The sequence below is a fragment of the Salvelinus alpinus genome, chromosome 5, assembly GCF_045679555.1.
Source record: "Salvelinus alpinus chromosome 5, SLU_Salpinus.1, whole genome shotgun sequence".
In the NCBI taxonomy this organism is placed as follows: domain Eukaryota; kingdom Metazoa; phylum Chordata; class Actinopteri; order Salmoniformes; family Salmonidae; genus Salvelinus; species Salvelinus alpinus.
Genome location: NC_092090.1, coordinates 39,856,841 through 39,874,361, shown reverse-complemented (window position 1 = coordinate 39,874,361; position 17,521 = coordinate 39,856,841). Strand labels below are relative to the sequence as shown.

General features: G+C 45.3%; 1 protein-coding gene and 1 long non-coding RNA gene across 3 annotated transcripts in view; one reads left to right on the top strand and one right to left on the bottom strand.

Annotated features, from left to right (window-relative positions):
- Positions 1 to 17,521, top strand: part of LOC139576154 (dysbindin domain-containing protein 1-like) — a 29,622-nt gene that overhangs the window by 9,962 nt on the left and 2,139 nt on the right. For both annotated transcript variants that reach the window (XM_071401891.1, XM_071401890.1), the window contains exon 3: positions 4,784 to 4,921. In XM_071401891.1, the coding sequence (XP_071257992.1) occupies positions 4,784 to 4,921 (138 nt within the window). The remainder of the gene's footprint in view (positions 1 to 4,783; positions 4,922 to 17,521) is intronic.
- On the bottom strand, positions 8,397 to 9,185 carry LOC139576155 (uncharacterized). The gene is made up of 2 exons (XR_011675072.1): positions 8,615 to 9,185; positions 8,397 to 8,487 (listed from the first exon to the last, which is right to left on the bottom strand). It is a non-coding gene; the product is annotated as an uncharacterized lncRNA (long non-coding RNA).

Below are 17,521 nucleotides of genomic sequence, written 5' to 3'. Positions count from 1 at the left end.
CATTATAGCCTCATTACAGGCTGTTGTTAAGACTGACTGTTCTATAATGTGCTCATCGTTTTGCTAAAGGGGGAGACCCTTACAACCATCTCTCTAGCTTACCCCGTCTCCCCCCCTCGATCCTCATTATAGGCTGCTCTGGCTAGGCTAATGATCAGTGCGCCATGGGGAGGCTGGGGGGCCTTAGGGGGGGGGGGGGGGGGGTCAGATACAGAGGCATTCTACTTTTTGATGGAGCCCCCAGTCTCTCCACTGCTCCGCTCAGCCAGACTACTGCTATTGACAGCCCAGCCTACCAGGCAATTATCTCAGTCTTCACTAAGGCAGATTACCCCTCTTCTCCCTCATCTTTCTCTCCCCAGATTTTGTTTTCCCAAACTTTCTTATCTCTCACTCTCTCTCAATTTGTCTTTCCAATTGAGTTTGTCCGTTCCTATTTTCCATTACATGTATACTCTTCCCTCTCCCCTTATCTTACATTCTATTACATTTTCAATATAGAGTACATCCTGGCAGAGAGGAGAGACAGAGAGATCCCTGAGTACAACCACAGAGAGTGGAGGGGAGTGAGAGAAGGCAGAGCGAAGAGAAGAAGGGAGAAGAACAATAAAAAGGAAATACCTGAGGCTGCATTTAAGTAGGGGCCAAAAGCCAAAGAAACAGCAAAAGTCATTTCTAAGTCCTCTTTATTTTTTTCTCATTTTCAATTTGTAACCGTCAGCCAAAAATAGCAGGACAAGAAGGACAAGTGGTTGGTTTGGGTGTGTGTGTGCGCTTCACAAGTGGGCTACCGCTTAGCATCCTTTAAACAGCTGCCATACTAGTCTACTGTATAACTGACACCTTTCCTTCTCAATGTGAATGTATTATGGGTCTAGTCCCGCCAATGGGCTCCCAGAGAGACACTTAATGAGTTGAGAGAGAGCAGCAACCGTTTCTCTCCATCTCTCTCACCAACCTTGCTGGGAGGGAAAATGTGTTACTGATCAATTATTCAAGGAGAAATGGGGGTGGGAGAAGACAGGAAAGAAGAGAGGAGGGGTAGAGGAGGGGTTAGAGGAGAGTAGAGGAGGGGTAGAGGAAAGAAATTAACAAAGGGGACTGGGATGACTAACTAGTTTAGAGAGAGACAGAAAAAGAGAGAGAAAGCGGAGGTGGCATTTCTTTATAACCCCTTCTGTCTTCATCTCCCCTCCATCCCTCTCTCTCCTAACTCATTTTAACTACTTCTCTTCCCTCCCTCCCAAATCTCTTTCTCTCCCTTCCTCTCTCCTGCTCTTGTTGGGAGATTCAAAGAGACAGACAGCCATGGACAAGCCTATTTCGGGCCTCTGGGGAGAACTCATCCAGTAGAAGCTATTCTCAAAGTCTGATCTTAGGCCTGCCCTCCCTCCCTTCATCCCTCCCTCCCTTCCACACACATAAACATTGTACCCTACATCCCTCTCCCATATTCACACTTCCCCTCCATCCCTCAATACATTCTTAAACCCAAATAATTTTGTCAGGGAGGGGTTGCACCTCACGAATGCCCTGAGGGTGTGTCGGCTTAGAGGACTGATGAAGTAGAATATAGTATGGGGGTATTAGAGTACGACAGCACCCTCCATATAATAGATTTTGTAGATGTATTAAAATATGCATGGGCACATTTCATTATCCAGCTTGCTCAGAATCTAGTCTAATGGCTAGAATATAGCCAAAACCATGCTACATACCAGGTCTTCATTCAGAATCAGAGCTGCTCTGCTGCTGTGTGAGACCGCTGACAGCTGTGGACGAAGGCTCTTTCATTCCCCCATCTAAACCAATATGGGGCAGGTATTGCTTCTTTCAGGTCCGTTACTATGGCTATCATGACCTTTTTAGCCTTGTGTTATCTCAGCCTCAGAGTCTGAGCGAGGCTAATATCATGCTGTTACGCCTGACAGGCTTCGGTAATGCATTTTATTAAAGTCGTAACGTGGGTGACCGGACCAGCTTTATATCTGGTCAGGTAGTTAAAGAGTTAAAGAGCCTGGCCTGCACAGATCTAATGGCTCTGCTTAATACAGTCGTGTCCAATTCAATTCCCTGTGTACCGTGTTTGTGCTCGGCTACTCAAACCATTTCACACCATTATATCTAATTGACCTTATAAGCCCATGTCATCCACGCTGGTAAATATTGCTACGTTATTGCATGTCACAACCAGCTAAATACTAAAGATTGTTTACAGAGATGGGCTTTTTTTGATGCAGTGCATCTGAAGCATGGTAAATGGATTCCGTTGATTAATAACATAATCATATATTTTATATAGCGCTTTTCATACAGAATCTCGCTTAAAAAAAACATAAAAAAAGAATTCAGGGAGCTGGCAGTTCATGAGAGATGGTCTTCCACAGCTGGATGATGATACAGTAAGTACAGGAGTAGCTTGAGTGGATGGTCGTTCAAATGTAGATTAGCCAAGTGAACCAAGCAGGCCTGTAGAGATTTACTCTGAGGAAACAGTTAGCACACCATGGAGACAGAGGTCTTGACATCCCATAATGCTAATCAGGCCTTTATCACTGCATATGGTTCAGCTGATGCTGTGGAGTTCAGTTAACCCCTCAGACACACACTGACTGACCCGTAGTCTCCCCATCTATACGGATCTAAGGTCAGTTGTGTGCTTTTCCATGTAAGATGATTCTAGATATGTACAGCAGGCTAGCCCAAAGCCCTAGGGAGGTAGAAGTTGCCCTTAACCAATTATCGAGGATCAGCTTAACCTAGCCTTCACCATTATGGTTGGATAATGTAGAACTAACCTTTGATAAGTGTCTAGTGGCAACTTCCTCCCATTCAGTGAGGGAGGAGTAGTGCAAAGGGGCAGCCTGAGCCTCCCACGTGGTTAAATGACTGGTTCATTAAGCGAAGGTGAGACAGGAGTGTCTGCTTCTCTGTCTCTGATCCTCTACGGCTGCAGTTGTCTCATTAGAAGACTTCAAACCACAGCGGAATGTCAACCCACAATATCTTTACCTTCCTCTCCTCTCGCCTCACTGGCGTTCCTCTCATCTTTACTGTCTCCCACTCCTTCTCCTCTCTCGTTCCACTTGTCCCCTCACTTCTCCTCTCATGGGAGCTAGTGTCTGGGACACACAGGCAGATGTAATCAGTATTTGTACTGTCTGTGGACAGGTCTGGTACAGAGGAACAAGACAATAGAGATTGTTGGATGATTTTATTTTGTACTTTTCAGCAAGTACTGTACAAAATGTCTCTTGTTGTAGACGTGTGTTGTTGTGAGTAGCAGGGTATCCCAGGCAATGCAAGGCCACCACTCACTGTAAGAGCCAAAGGTATACAGAGTTTGGCAAACCGTCATCCATGTTGGCACCAAGCATTCAGTGACAATAATACTGTAATCCACAGAAGGGCTTACCAGGAAGAACTTCCAAATTCAAGGCGGAAAGGAGTTGGAGCAGAGATTGATTTATTTGAGCTCACTTTAATCCATTGTTCAGGACAATTTATATTGTAGAATTCAATTGTCTGGGAACTTCTGGCACCCAATGAAATTCTCCATCACAAATCGTCAGTGTAACTCTGCCCATGTCTCCTCACAATGTGTGAAATACAGCAGAACCACCAACAGGATTATGATTTAGCATGATTATCAACTCTCTCTGACTTATAATAATATGGTTAAAGGTTTTTATCTTCTTAAATCAATGTCTGCGCTATATTTATCAAGAGAGTGAGAGAACAGTGAGAGAATGGAGCTGTGCAGCAGCGGAACAAAGGAGTGTTGAGGAGAGGGCTGTGATCCACCCTGTGGCAGTATACTGCCTGGCTGGTAGAGAGAAATTAGCTGGGAAACGGTATCCTTAAAAACCATCCACCCCGCTCTCTCTCTACACTCAGACACACAGCTATATATACCCACTCACAAGCCAAAAATACTAGAAGTGTTCACAGAGATATGCCTCCACAGCACATACATAAACACACACACATCCATGAAGTACATACAGTCCCTTACTATTAACACCACATAGATCACACGGTCAGCCGTTATGCCAGCTCCACCCAGCCCAAAGCATTGTGTCAGACAAGCATGGGGCTGTAACACTTCATAGATGCTTAGCAAAGCATGTGTAACTAAAATATACATTTAACTGCCATACTGCATGAATGCTGCCAGTGTGGAATGTTGGGACTGTCATGCTCTTTTTTTAACGTGAATAAAAACAGTACATGTTAACGGCAGTCGTGCTGCTCTGGTGTATCAATAGACATTGGAGCAGGGTCTGGGGTATCGGTGACTTTTGGAATCAAGAACAGGTGCCATACACTCAGGACAGAGGGTGAGGAGAAGGAACAGTCTAACCATGTTGTTTGTCGTGATGCTCCAGTCAAACATTGGCTGTTAAGATTGGCATCATTCTGACACAGAGACCCATATCTCTTCCACAGGACAGCTCAGCACACAAAGCCAAGCTGTCTCTCTGTGAAACAGATAAAAGAGAGGCCTTCTTTTTATCTTTCTATTACAGTATGGCACAGAGCATCAAAACAACACAAGAGATAAGTTCCACACCACGGGGCACTGAGAATGTGAGGGAGGGTCAGGGGGGTGTGGGGGTTGTGTATGTGTGTGTTCTGGGTGAGTTGTGTAGACAGCATTGAGTTGTAGTGAGATATTACACATCTACTGGGTTATTATTGAGTTTATCATAAAACCCACCAGCTACTCCATAACAGTCCATAACTATGACCTTACTAATTTCCTCTCTCTCTGACCCTGCAGAGCCTCTGAGCAGCGTGTCCTCCCTGGAGGTGCACTTTGACCTCCTGGACCTGACAGAGCTAACCGACATGTCTGACCAGGAGCTGGCTGAGGTGTTCGCTGACTCTGATGAGGAGAACCACAACGAGTCCCCAGCAGGTTAGACCATTTTCAGATACTCAATTAATCAACCAATTAACCAATCAATCTACTCAATTCATTAACCATTGAATGGTGGATTTGACAACCCCCATGTTCTCTTACCAAGACAACCCTAGTGTGATGGACTGGCTAAAACATTGTCTTTGTTCGCCTTGAGAGAATCATTACCCAAATTGAATTTCCTCCTACTTTGGTTGAACACAGTTGGATGTTAGAGTGAATGTTTTTCTCTCTGCAGGAGACAAAACAGAAACACTATCTCTGTTTACTCTGTTCTCCCTCTAAAAACTCTGTCCACTAGACAGACTCATTTACATATCACCCCATTCTGTAGCATACGACCCCATTGTCAGGACCCGGTGCGAGAAACAGTCACTAATAATCGTCAGAACCCAGAAGATGAGGCAGACACAGCAGTACTAGAGATGGTGGTTTAATTAAAGAACAAAATCTTCAGGCAAAGAAACTAAATCCACAATGTCCAAAAATAAAGCCAAAAGGCACAAAATGGAAATCCTCCAAAATACAAAAGAAACTCCACAAAGTGGTAAAAAACAGCAGGGAAAAACAAACCTCAAAAGACTACTCAAATAATACACAAGAACTAAACCAGAGAACCTCTGGAAAATCCAACAAGAGAAATATCTGAATAAAACAAGGCTTGGGCTGGGGCTGGGGCTGGGTGCTAACTTACAAACACTGAGCAAGGAACTGAGGAACACACAGGGTTTAAATACTAACAAGGGAATGACCTACAGGTGCAAACAATAATTAGAGCAAGAAAAACAAAAGGTACAAAAAAGGTGCAATGGGGACATCTAGTGACCAAAACCCGAACAGTCTTGGCCAAAACCTGACACCCATTACATCAAAATCTAAAAGGTTTAGCTGATCGCAAATGTGTGTGTGTGTGTGTGTGTGTGTGTGTAGAGCAATGAGCACTCTAATAAAAAGCTTACAATTGTGTTCTCTTTGGCTGCAGGGAACGGGACACATGGGAGAACCCAATAAAACTTCAGCAGCACATTGGATTGAACCTTCCTCTGAATTCTTACTGCAATTCAAGCAGTTCTCTATATTTTGTGATATTGACCAAGATACGGTATTTTCCTGTTATGCGTCTCTGGGAGATTCTCATTTCAGTTTGTGCCCATGTCAATGTTGATAGTTATTGGCACCAGATCCCAGGCTGGGCACAATAGACTACTGTAGCATAGCGCTAATTAGCATTAGTTAGAGGGAAGTCTGAATAACCTGTGATCAGGGACGCGTCCGGGCCCAGCAAACCCCCCTCTTCACAACCAGAGGAAGCAGGAAATCCATCCAATGTATTACTTATGATCCATAGCCCCATGTTTCCTGCTGAGAGGGAGAACGATCCTCATAGAGCTCCACATCATCACTCCGTTCAAATGCTTTACGCTCACAACTCATCTCTCTTAAGAAGAGATATGTATGCACTCTCAGGAGCTGACTTGAGAACAGTACTAAGATGTTCACTATACAATACACCTGTTCTAAACTCATGTATGTTCTCGGCATGGGGAACCACAGAGAGCTATGTTCAGCTCTATGTGCGGGATATTAAAATGACCTCACAAAGGTGCACTTTAAGAAATACAGCAATCTTGCTTAGATATCACCCACGCTCCTTCTCCTTACCCCCAGGATTGACCCATGCCAATTTATTCCATTACTCCCCATAAAAAGGTATTGTGTTGCTCCCTTGTCTGACCTTAGCCCGTAAGTCAGGGGTTCCGAAACTTTTTTGGCCCACGACCACATTTTGATACTGGAAAATTCTCACGACCCCAACCATGGGGGGGAAAAATGATGTAATTAACAGCCAATGTCAGCCCCAAATAAAAAAGTTATTGCAGTCAATCGAAAAACATTCTAACAGTATTTTTGATTGTCTTCTCAACTCACCATCACATACTTTTCATGTGGGGCTATGACAGTCATCTGCAAATGAGTCTGACATAATGTATCTTTTCTCACCACCACTAATGAGATGGTTGTACTTGATGCAAGTGGCGTCGGAGCTTCTCAAAGTCCGGGGACACGCTCGACAGTGCGCACCTCATATCTGCTGTCACATCCAACCTGGACTGATATTTGGTTTTTAATGCAGACGTGAGCACAGAATCCAGCTTCATAAATATATAAGTTGGCAAAGGGTACCATGAGTTTAATGGTGCTTTTAAGACAACTGGGAACTCAGAAAAAAACAAGGTCAAATAATAATGTCAGTGATCTTCAGGTCGGAAAGTCAGAGCTCTAAGAGGCCAGAATTCCAGAGTTGGAATTCCGAGTTGGATGACCATTCAAAAAAAAAAAAAATCCAGTCGGAGCTCATTTTTTCAGTTCACTTGAACGCACTGAAGTCGGAATTCGGAAATTGCTGAGTTCCCAGTTCCGAGTTGTTTTGAACGCGGCATTAATGTCAGAGGGAGATGGCAGGGTATTCCCTTTGAGTCAGGAACCAAAACTCCTCTGTAGTGATCTGTGAATGACAGCTTAATCAGCTATTCAATTTCCCTTACCAGCATGTCAATTGAGCCAGGATCACAGTCAAATGGATTGAGAAGTAGGTGCCAAAGTGCTCTTCCAAGCGTTGGAGGTGAGCAGTCATCACTTGTGTGGGACACTTACTGATGCTGTTTTCTGTTAGAAACATGCACAGCCGAGGGAAGGAGGCATGGTTCACTTTTGAATGACTCTCCAATAAGAATCCTTTCCTCTGAATCCACTGATTCGTTCACTCATCTGTAGAAGGTTTTTTGTATTTCCCCTGCATGCTTGCGTTCAGTTAGTTCAGTTTCCCAAATACGTCTGTCACAGGCAAGGAGACACATTTTCTTTTCATTACACAGGAAGTCAACCAAGTCTGTTTTTATTTTTTACATCCATTGTGAATGACAACAGTTCTCTCAATGCACAAAATCTTTCCAACACTCTCCCTTGATAACCACCACGCCTCGGTGTGAAATAGAACATTGTCATGCTCTGATCCCATATCTCCACATAGTTTTGTGAACAGGCGTGAGCACAGTGGATGTTATTTTATGTAGTTTACAATCAAAGTTACCTGCTGCAGTATATCTCTGAGTTCTGTAATCATCTTTTTCCCCCCAATTGCTCTCGGTGTGTCATACAATGCGTCCATATGGCAGAGGGAGACATTCTTAACTAGAGTGTGGCGGCCTGCCTGCCGTCCTGCCATAGATGGAGCCCCATCTGTACAAAAGCCCACCATTTGATCCCATGGAATCTGTTTTTCGTCAATATAGCCACACAGCACACTGAACATCCCCTGTGCTGTTTCATGCTCGGGAATCGTGAGGCAGAACAATATGTCCTCGTGAATAGCATCCCCTGACATGTATAGCGAACAGAAGTCAATGCATAGGTGTAGCGTGGTTCATTCTGCGTTGTGTATTTTTTAATTAGGACGCTGCCACAACTGATGGTCTGCTCGTTGAAATCTTTTTATTTGCCCTGCACACGAAGAGACAACACACACGTTACCCTTGGTGCAGTCACAGCTCTCCGGCACCTTGCTAGCCGAGGGTCAGGCAAAAGAGCGCCAAAAGGAATTAACAGGTGCTGCGTGCACACACTCGCTGCACAACAGCATATACAAGTAAAACTATACAGAACATAATTCTGACAAAATAAAAGACATACCTGCACACGAAGAGACAACACACACGTTACCCTTGGTGCAGTCACAGCTCTCCGGCACCTGCGCGAGCACATGGACACTCACTCAACCACTGTCACAAGTACTCAGAAGTTACAACAGATACTCCAGTCAGTGAGCTATGTGAAACTTGTTAACATAAATTCCTACACTGTCCACACTATAACAAACGTATGGTTGCAAAACAGTACATTGTATAACCTTATGACGGTTTTATATTAAACAGTTTCGGAGCCAAGGACAACATACCTTGCTAGCGGAGGGTCAGGCAAAAGAGAACGATAAAGTGGTATGGGAATACAGATAACCCGCGATGGGCCAAACCAAAATATACAAAACTTTTACAATCACTTGTATGTACAATATTGGTATGAAAAAGTGTTTGTACACCAAATAAAAACATTAGCTATGCAGCTGTAATTAAATAAAAAAATACACTGAATTATTATTATTATTATCAAATTATTAACATCCCCTCTTGACCTGGCCTATTTGAATTGGTCCTTGTGTGCAATTTGGTGCGTAATCTAGGGGAACAACATCACACTGCTACATAGGCATCTCGGCCCTCACAGCTAACGTCCATTTGGAGAGCATAAACTGGTGAGTTTTTGAGTCGTTCAGTCAGAGTTTCCTCTTGATTGCTAGCGATAGCATAAACTCTTTGTTTATCAGTGTTATCTGACAAAGGTATTGATGTGAATTTCTGTGCCTCTGCCTGTCCCCACACATTGTTTTCACCATATCAATAGCGGCCGGTAAAATCAACGTCTCTGCAATAGTGTGTGGTTTCATAGCATAGCGGACCTAGCCATTCACCGTGGGAATGATTCAAGTGCAATGGTCAAGTGTAGCCTTTTTGCATGATCTATATTTTTAAGGTTAACCACATTACAATGATTTTGAGACACAAAGACGATGTTATAAAAGATAAATATTTATATTTGGCGGGGATTTTGGAAATTTTCCCGTGACCCCATTTTCATATCAGGCGACCGACCCCATACCGCCATACACACACACACACACACACACACACACACACACACACACACCTCTCAGGCTGCTTTAATCACTGCATTGTGCTGTACCCCAAAACCTCCTCCTAGAATAATCCCACTGAGGGTAGATCAGTGTGCTAGGTAGATCAGTGTGCCGGGGACCCCTAGTGACAGAGAGAGGCGGGAGGCGGAGAGGGAGAGGGAGCATTAAAAAAGGGGAGAGGGATGGAGAAAGGGAGAAACATGAAAGAGAAATACATGAGAGGTGGTGATTCCCTCTCCACCCCAGCAAGGTTTCCCATTTCTCCACAAGAGACTGATGGCTCCCTGAGCTCCAGTGAATATGCCAGATATCCTGGTCCTGACGGCAGGACCTCACCACAGGGCTCGTATAAACCCACCACAGAGCTCGTGCGGTGAGCACCACAGCCATAAAACTCACAGGAAGAACAACAGTATATCCCCAGCCATCCAGCCATAGCCTCTGATTTAGTGCAGCAGTTTTACTGACGAATCGGACAATAAAAAGCCCAGCAGGAGGAATAAGCAGCGTCGGAATAAGCAGCGTCGTGTGATGGCCATAATCTCACTCAGTGGGGTGATACTGTCGAGGAGGTCAGGGACCGTGCGGAGTTTTAGGTGTTGTATTAAGACCTATGGCTGGTGAATAGGAGTCAGGACTAGGATACTAAGATAGCAGAGTGGTGGTAAATGTGATCAAAACACCAATAATATTGTCTCACTGTGTAATACAGACCCTGATAAAAGTGTTTATTTTCACATCTACACAGTGCATTCAGAAAGTATTCAGACCCCTTGACTTTTTCCATATTTGTTTACGTTACAGCCTTACTCTAAAATGGATTAAACCATTTTTTCCACTCATCAATCTACACACAATATTCCATAATGAAAAAGTGAAAAGAAAATGTTTTTTTGCAAAAGTATAAAAAATAAAAAACAGATACCTTATTTACATAAGTATTCAGACGCTTTGCTATGAGATTCCGAAATTGAGCTCAGGTGCATCCTGATTCCATTGATAATTCTTGAGATGTTTCTACAACTTGATTGGAGTCCACTTGTAGTAAATTAATTTGATTGGACATGATTTGGAAAGGCACACACCTGTCTATATAAGGTCCCACAGTTGGCAGTGCATGTCAGAGCAAAAACCAAGCCATGAGGTCGAAGGAATTGTCCATAGAGCTCCGAGACAGGATTGTGTCGAGGCACAGATCTGGGGAAGGGTAGCCAAAAATTATGCAGAATTGAAAGTCCCCAAGAACACAGTGGCCTCCATCATTCTTAAATGGAAGAAGTTTGGAACCACCGAGACTCTTCCTAGAGCTGGCCGCCCGGCCAAACTGAGCAATCGGCGGAGAAGGGGCTTGGTCAGGGAGGTGACCAAGAACCTGATGGTCACTCTGACAGAACTCCAGAGTTCCTCTGTGGAGACAGAATAACCTTCCAGAAGGACAGCCATCTCTGCAGCACTCCACCAATCAGGCTTTTATGGAGAGTAGCCAGACGGAAACCACTCCTCAGTAAAAGGCACATGACAGCCCACTTGTAGTTTGCCAAAAGACACCTAAAGGACTCTCAGACGATGAGAAACAAGATTCTCTGGTCTGATGTAACCAAGATTTGGTCTGAATGCCAAGCGTTAAGTCTGGAGGAAACCTGGCACCATCCCTACGATGAAGCATGGTGGTGGCAGCATCATGCTGTGGGGATGTTTTTCAACGGCAGGGACTGGGAGACTAGTCAGGAATGAGGGAAGGATGAACGGAGACAAGTACAGAGAGATCCTTGATGAAAACCTGCTACATAGCGCTCAGGATCTCAGACTGGGCCGAAGGTTCACCTTCCAGCAGGACAACGACCCTAAGCACACAGTCAAGACAACGGAGAAGTCGCTTCGGGACAAGTCTCTGAATATCCATGAGTGGCCCAGCCAGAGCACGGACTTGAACCCGATCGAACATCTCTGGAGAGACCTGAAAATAGCTGTACAGCAACACTCCCCATCCAACCTGACAGAGCTTGATATGATCTGCAGAGAAGAATGGTAAAAACTCCCCAAATACAGGTGTGCCAAGCTTGTAGCGTCATACTCAAGAAGACTCGAGGCTGTAATCGCTGCCAAAGGTGCTTCAAAAAAGTACTGAGTAAAGGGTCTGTATACTTATGTAAATGTGATATTTCAGTTTTTTATATTTAATACATTTACAAAGATGTCTAAAATCTGTTTTTGCTTTGTCGTTATGGGGTATTGTGTGTAGATTGACAAAGCAAAAAAACTATTTAATCAATTTTAGAAGAAGGCTGTAACATAACAAAATGTGTAAAAAGTCAAGGGGTCTGAATACTTTCCGAATGCACTGTATGTAACCAAAAGTATGCCCCATTACATTATGTTGAATTGGATAAAGTTGGTCTTCCTCCACTGTGATCTATCTGAATTCAGTAGATGTATGCTGGTTTGCATCCTATCTTCATTGCCAAGTAGCTCAAAGTGCTTTGTCATTGGCTGGTGTTTTCTCTATTTCCCACTCATAGATCAGATAGTGACACTCTGACTCACTCCAGCAGTGGCACAATGTGCTCAGATATGAGTGTGTTTTGCTTTCGGAATCAAGAAGGGATACAGAGATACACATACCCATGCAAACACACACACACTCATACACACATGCATGACTTACGACTACAGCTGCTCCCCAGTGTCCAGGCCAGACTATCCAGACTGTACAGCTGCTCCCCAGTGTCCAGGCCAGACTATCCAGACTGTACAGCTGCTCCCCAGTGTCCAGGCCAGACTATCCAGACTGTACAGCTGCTCCCCAGTGTCCAGGCCAGACAATCCAGACTGTACAGTTGCTCCCCAGTGCCCAGGCCAGACTATCCAGACTGTACAGCTGCTCTCCAGTGTCCAGGCCAGACTATCCAGACTGTACAGCTGCTCCCCAGTGTCCAGGCCAGACTATCCAGACTGTACAGCTGCTGCCCAGTGTCCAGGCCAGACAATCCAGACTGTACAGCTGCTCCCCAGTGTCCAGGCCAGACAATCCAGACTGTACAGCTGCTCCCCAGTGTCCAGGCCAGACTGTACAGCTGCTCCCCAGTGTCCAGGCCAGACAATCCAGACTGTACAGCTGCTCCCCAGTGTCCAGGCCAGACTATCCAGACTGTACAGCTGCTGCCCAGTGTCCAGGCCAGACAATCCAGACTGTACAGCTGCTCCCCAGTGTCCAGGCCAGACTCTGTGTGTGTGTGTGTGTGTGTGTGTGTGTGTGTGCGTGCGTGCGTGCGTGCGTGCGTGCGTGCGTGCGTGCGTATGAGAAAGAGGGAGTTGTTTATCAGGGGTTAGTGTTACCTTACCCAGGGAGGACAGGACACATCTCAGCTGTGAGATCCAGCTGTTCTGTTACTTCCTTGTTATATCTGTGTTCCCTTAAAGCTCCTTCAGTATCACCACCTGCTCTAATGGGAAAGAACAAGCTCTGTAGCCAGAGGTAAAGAGTGTAATACAGTGAAGGAAGAAGGTGGCTTGCTTGTACAGTAAATGTATTGTCTAACTGCTTATCAAGGTGAAAGGATCTCAAGACCTTGACATGGCTACATGAAGGGAATGTATGGGTGGGTAATGTGCATAATATGTATGTAGACTGTAGTCTGTAAAGGTCAGAGTGGCTGGGTATTCCATAGGAGTGTGTTGTCAACCTAGGTCAGTAGGGAGTCATTTCAGTCAGTGTAAAGCCGTGGGAAAGGAGAGGGTGAGTTGGGGGGGTAAGAGTAGATTGGCTGGGGAAAAGCGGGTGGAGGAGAAGGTGAGAGAGGGTGTTGGGGAAGAGGGTGAATGGAGGGTTAGTCAAAGGTAAAATGAGAGAGGGGAGGAAGAGGAGGGGAAGGCCAAGGGGAGAGTGGGATAGTGAGATTGGTTTGTGTGGGAAATGGAAGGGGAGGAGGAAAGGAAGATAGGGGAGGCTGAGGGAGTTCACTCTGAATGGAGTCCTGAATTATTTACTGTTCTCAGCTGGATACAAGGCCAGGACTCTCCTGAGCTGTAGATACTGTTATCATCATCATTATCATATCAATCATCAAACAAACTGACTACACACTTACACATTATTTATGTATCCCTCTTATTTTCTTCTGTTTTTCCTGTTTTCCATCCCTTTCCTTTCCTTTCCTTTATTTTATTTTCCTCTCCTCTCCTCTCCTCTCCTCTCCTCTCCTCTCCTCTCCAACTGTATACTGGACAGACAGGGGTAATGGAAGCTGTGTGGGCACTTATGTTTCGGACACCTGCCAGTCAGGACAGCCCAGGGATCAGAGTTGGTAGATGAGATGGTCAGGAGAAATGGAGGGGATGGGGGGATGAGGAGGGGATGGCGGGATGAAGGCCAGAGAGGGTTAGAGAAGTGAGGGAGGACCAGAGGAGAAAGGGAGGAAAATAAATTAGATAAGCTAAATGTGTACAGCTGCATTGGTAGGCCCCCACCCCTCTGTACAGTCAGTATCTGCATCTGCTCTGTGTATGTGAAATAGATATATAACAAGAGGTGACATACCAGATCTATACAGAGACTACAACGCCCATTATGACCATTATCACCTCAAAGGTCCTTTTTAAACTACAAACCCCAGGATCACTTTGACCACCTTTAAACCCATCTGAGGAGGAGTGAGGCAGTAGAATGGAGTTGCCCCTAGACACTGATCTATGGTAAATTTTGTGTGTCCCCCCCCCAATGGTTAAGGTTAGTATAGGGGGAGGGAAAGTTGATCCCAGATCTGTGTGGGAGTGAGTCATCTCCTCTGGAGTGTTCTCCGGGAGAGCCCAGGCTCTGACAGTCACACCCTGTGATGACACAGGAGGACAGAGGGAGGACACTGCAGCTCTTACACTGAGGTTACCACTTTACCAGAGACAGTAACTGGCTAGGTGGTCTCATTACCATATACAGTAGCATATACCCTTTTGCTGCTTTCAAATCTGCTACCATCGAAGGAGGATGGGCAACGCATGGAGAAGGGGCTTGGTGATGTTTCCAGATCGATCCAATATGTGTGTTTTGATGCTGTGGTTCATCAGTGTTAACAAGGCAGGTTGAAGCTTTCCAAGCAGACAAAAATAACACAACCACCCACTATACTGTAGCAGCAGCTGTGGGCAAGACTGGGGGAAAACATTTCCATTCAGGGTAACTGTAGTAGTCTTGCTCATAAATCTTTAGGAGTCCACTGGAGCCTCTGAAAGGACTGCACAAACAAGGGCACCATAACTGACGTCCCAGTCCCAACATGAAACACACATACACATTCGCACGCACGCACGCACACACAGTAACCAGGTGTAACATACACAGTACACACAGCGTGTTGGCACCATACTAGCATTGTGCTTCCGTGGTTTAAGAGCCTTTGTAAAGCACAGGCTGGTGTTTTCTGTGGACTTTGTTCTCACAGCAACACACTTGTTGTGGAATCTGATGGAGCCAACAGCACAGAAGGGCTTCTTAGACAGAGGGGTTTAGCACAGCGAGACACTGCAGACATGGTGGCAGGGAGGGAGGGAGGCAGAGAGGCAGAGAGGGAGAGAGACACTACAAGGATGAGATAGAAGGGGGGGGGGGTGCCTTTGTGCTGATGGGGGATTGAGTTAAGGAAATTGGATTTGGATTGTGCAAACATAACTGAGTGAAGCTGCATGAACTAAATTCTATTCTGAACTAAATGGGAGGACTCTCAAGGGAGTTGGTTATGAGTAGGTCCTGAGCAATAGGGAAAGGGGTGGTCGGTGGTCCTGACATGAAGGTCTGAGGGTACAGGATGTTCAATGAGAGATAGATAGAGGTGTGTGTTTGTGTGGTGAGAGTCTCATTCTCTGATCTGTCTCTGTCAGCACCCTGCAGGGAGAAGAGGAGGCTTCTCCCGCATCCATATTCATAGAGCTGTCAATCACAAAACCCTGACCAGGGATGGGCTGACTCATACAGCGACTATAGCATTCTAGTCACACACAGACATAGACAAGGACACAGATAGAGACATACTGGTAGAGATGCAGAGACACGTCATGAAAGTAGGGACACACACACACAAGGACCAGCGTGGCAGATACAAAGTTGAATTAACAAGCACTCACGCAAACAGAGCCTTTCAGGATGCTGAGGAGGCTCTTGTCCCTCCCATTAAAATCCAATGGAGACACCATCAATCTTCAGGGATCAATACTGTGTGTGTGTGTGTGTGTGTGTGTGTGTGTGTGTGTGTGCACGCACACGTTTTCATGTGTACGCTTGTGTGATCATACATCACTGCTGGTTTATCTATAGTTACAGCATTTAACTTATAGAGAGTGAGAGCTGGGACGTGCCTTATTATTAGACAGTAATTGCATTGATGTGTGTGCAGTTTAAGGAGGGTTAAAAAGCTACACCTATTAATCCTGTGATCTCTGTAACAGTGAACAGCACCACCAAGTGGTGTAAAGAGGCAGTGCTTTATTTCATATGCCCCTCCATATGACCAATATTCATTTACATTTACATTTTAGTCATTTAGCAGACGCTCTTATCCAGAGCGACTTACAGTAGAGTGCATACATTTTATTACATTTTTACATACTGAGACAAGGATATCCCTACCGGCCAAACCCTCCCTACCGGCCAAACCCTCCCTAACCCGGATGACGCTATGCCAATTGTGCATCGCCCCACGGATCTCCCGGTTGCGGCCGGCTGCGACAGAGCCTGGGCGCGAACCCAGCCCAGCCTGGGCGCGAACCCAGAGACTCTGGTGGCGCAGCTAGCACTGCGATGCAGTGCCCTAGACCACTGCGCCACCCGGGACCCATATTCGTGTGAACCTACTTGACACTGGTCCCTTCTGTGCACTCAAGGACATGCAGATTAACACATATGATGGGAGGGGTTGATTCAAGATTAAAGAGAGCGGGGAGATGGACACAAAGAAAGAGAGGCACCGTAGGAGAGAGACAGAGAAAGAAAAGGTGTAGTAGGGGAAAGAGAGGTACAAGGGGAGAGAGACAGAGAAAGAAAGGGTGTAGGAGGGGGGGAGAGAAAGAGGAGAGGGAGATGTCAAGGGAGATGAAGTGCAGCAGATCAAGTGCAGCATCCTATTTGCCAAAACATTTCACAAACACATTCCTCTGATGTCATCACCTCATCACCTAAACACCAATCAGCTTCTCATTTCTACTCCCCCTAGTAGTTAGCGAACCAATCATATTCTCTATCCATGATATCACCACTCTACAAAACTGAAGTAGTAGAATCTCTATCTAGCATGCTGATGGCTATAGACCAAAATGACACCGGAGAGCTGTGTAGTGGTTCTGTGTAGTGGTTCTATGGGGGAGTTCTGTTGCCTCGAGACACTGAAAAATAAGTGTGAGACAAATGTCTGTGACAGCTAAAACAAGCAGCCATTGTGAGCATAATGAACTGGAATAAACAGCCAGCAGGCTAAATGGAGCTGATGATTGGAGGAGAGGTGACCATGTGACTGTTTTAGAGCAATAACAATGACCGGAGAGGAGAAGCAGAGAGAGATCAAACTAAAATGATCTATCATCTACTACACATGTAGTCACATGCACGCACTTACACATGCACACACACGCACGCACACAGAGCTCCTACTTTTCTAAACTCCTCCATTTCTCTTGGGATTCAGTGTCTTTGAGACACATACATGTATAGGATACACATTAACATACACTAACACATACTCAGCTCACTGCACACTGCCTCTCTGACAGAGTACTTCATAGTTTCATCTGCCTCAATATTCAGAGTAATGATATCATGCTGTAAGGACCTGCAGAATCCCAGAGGAATAGGTCATGTGGAGCTG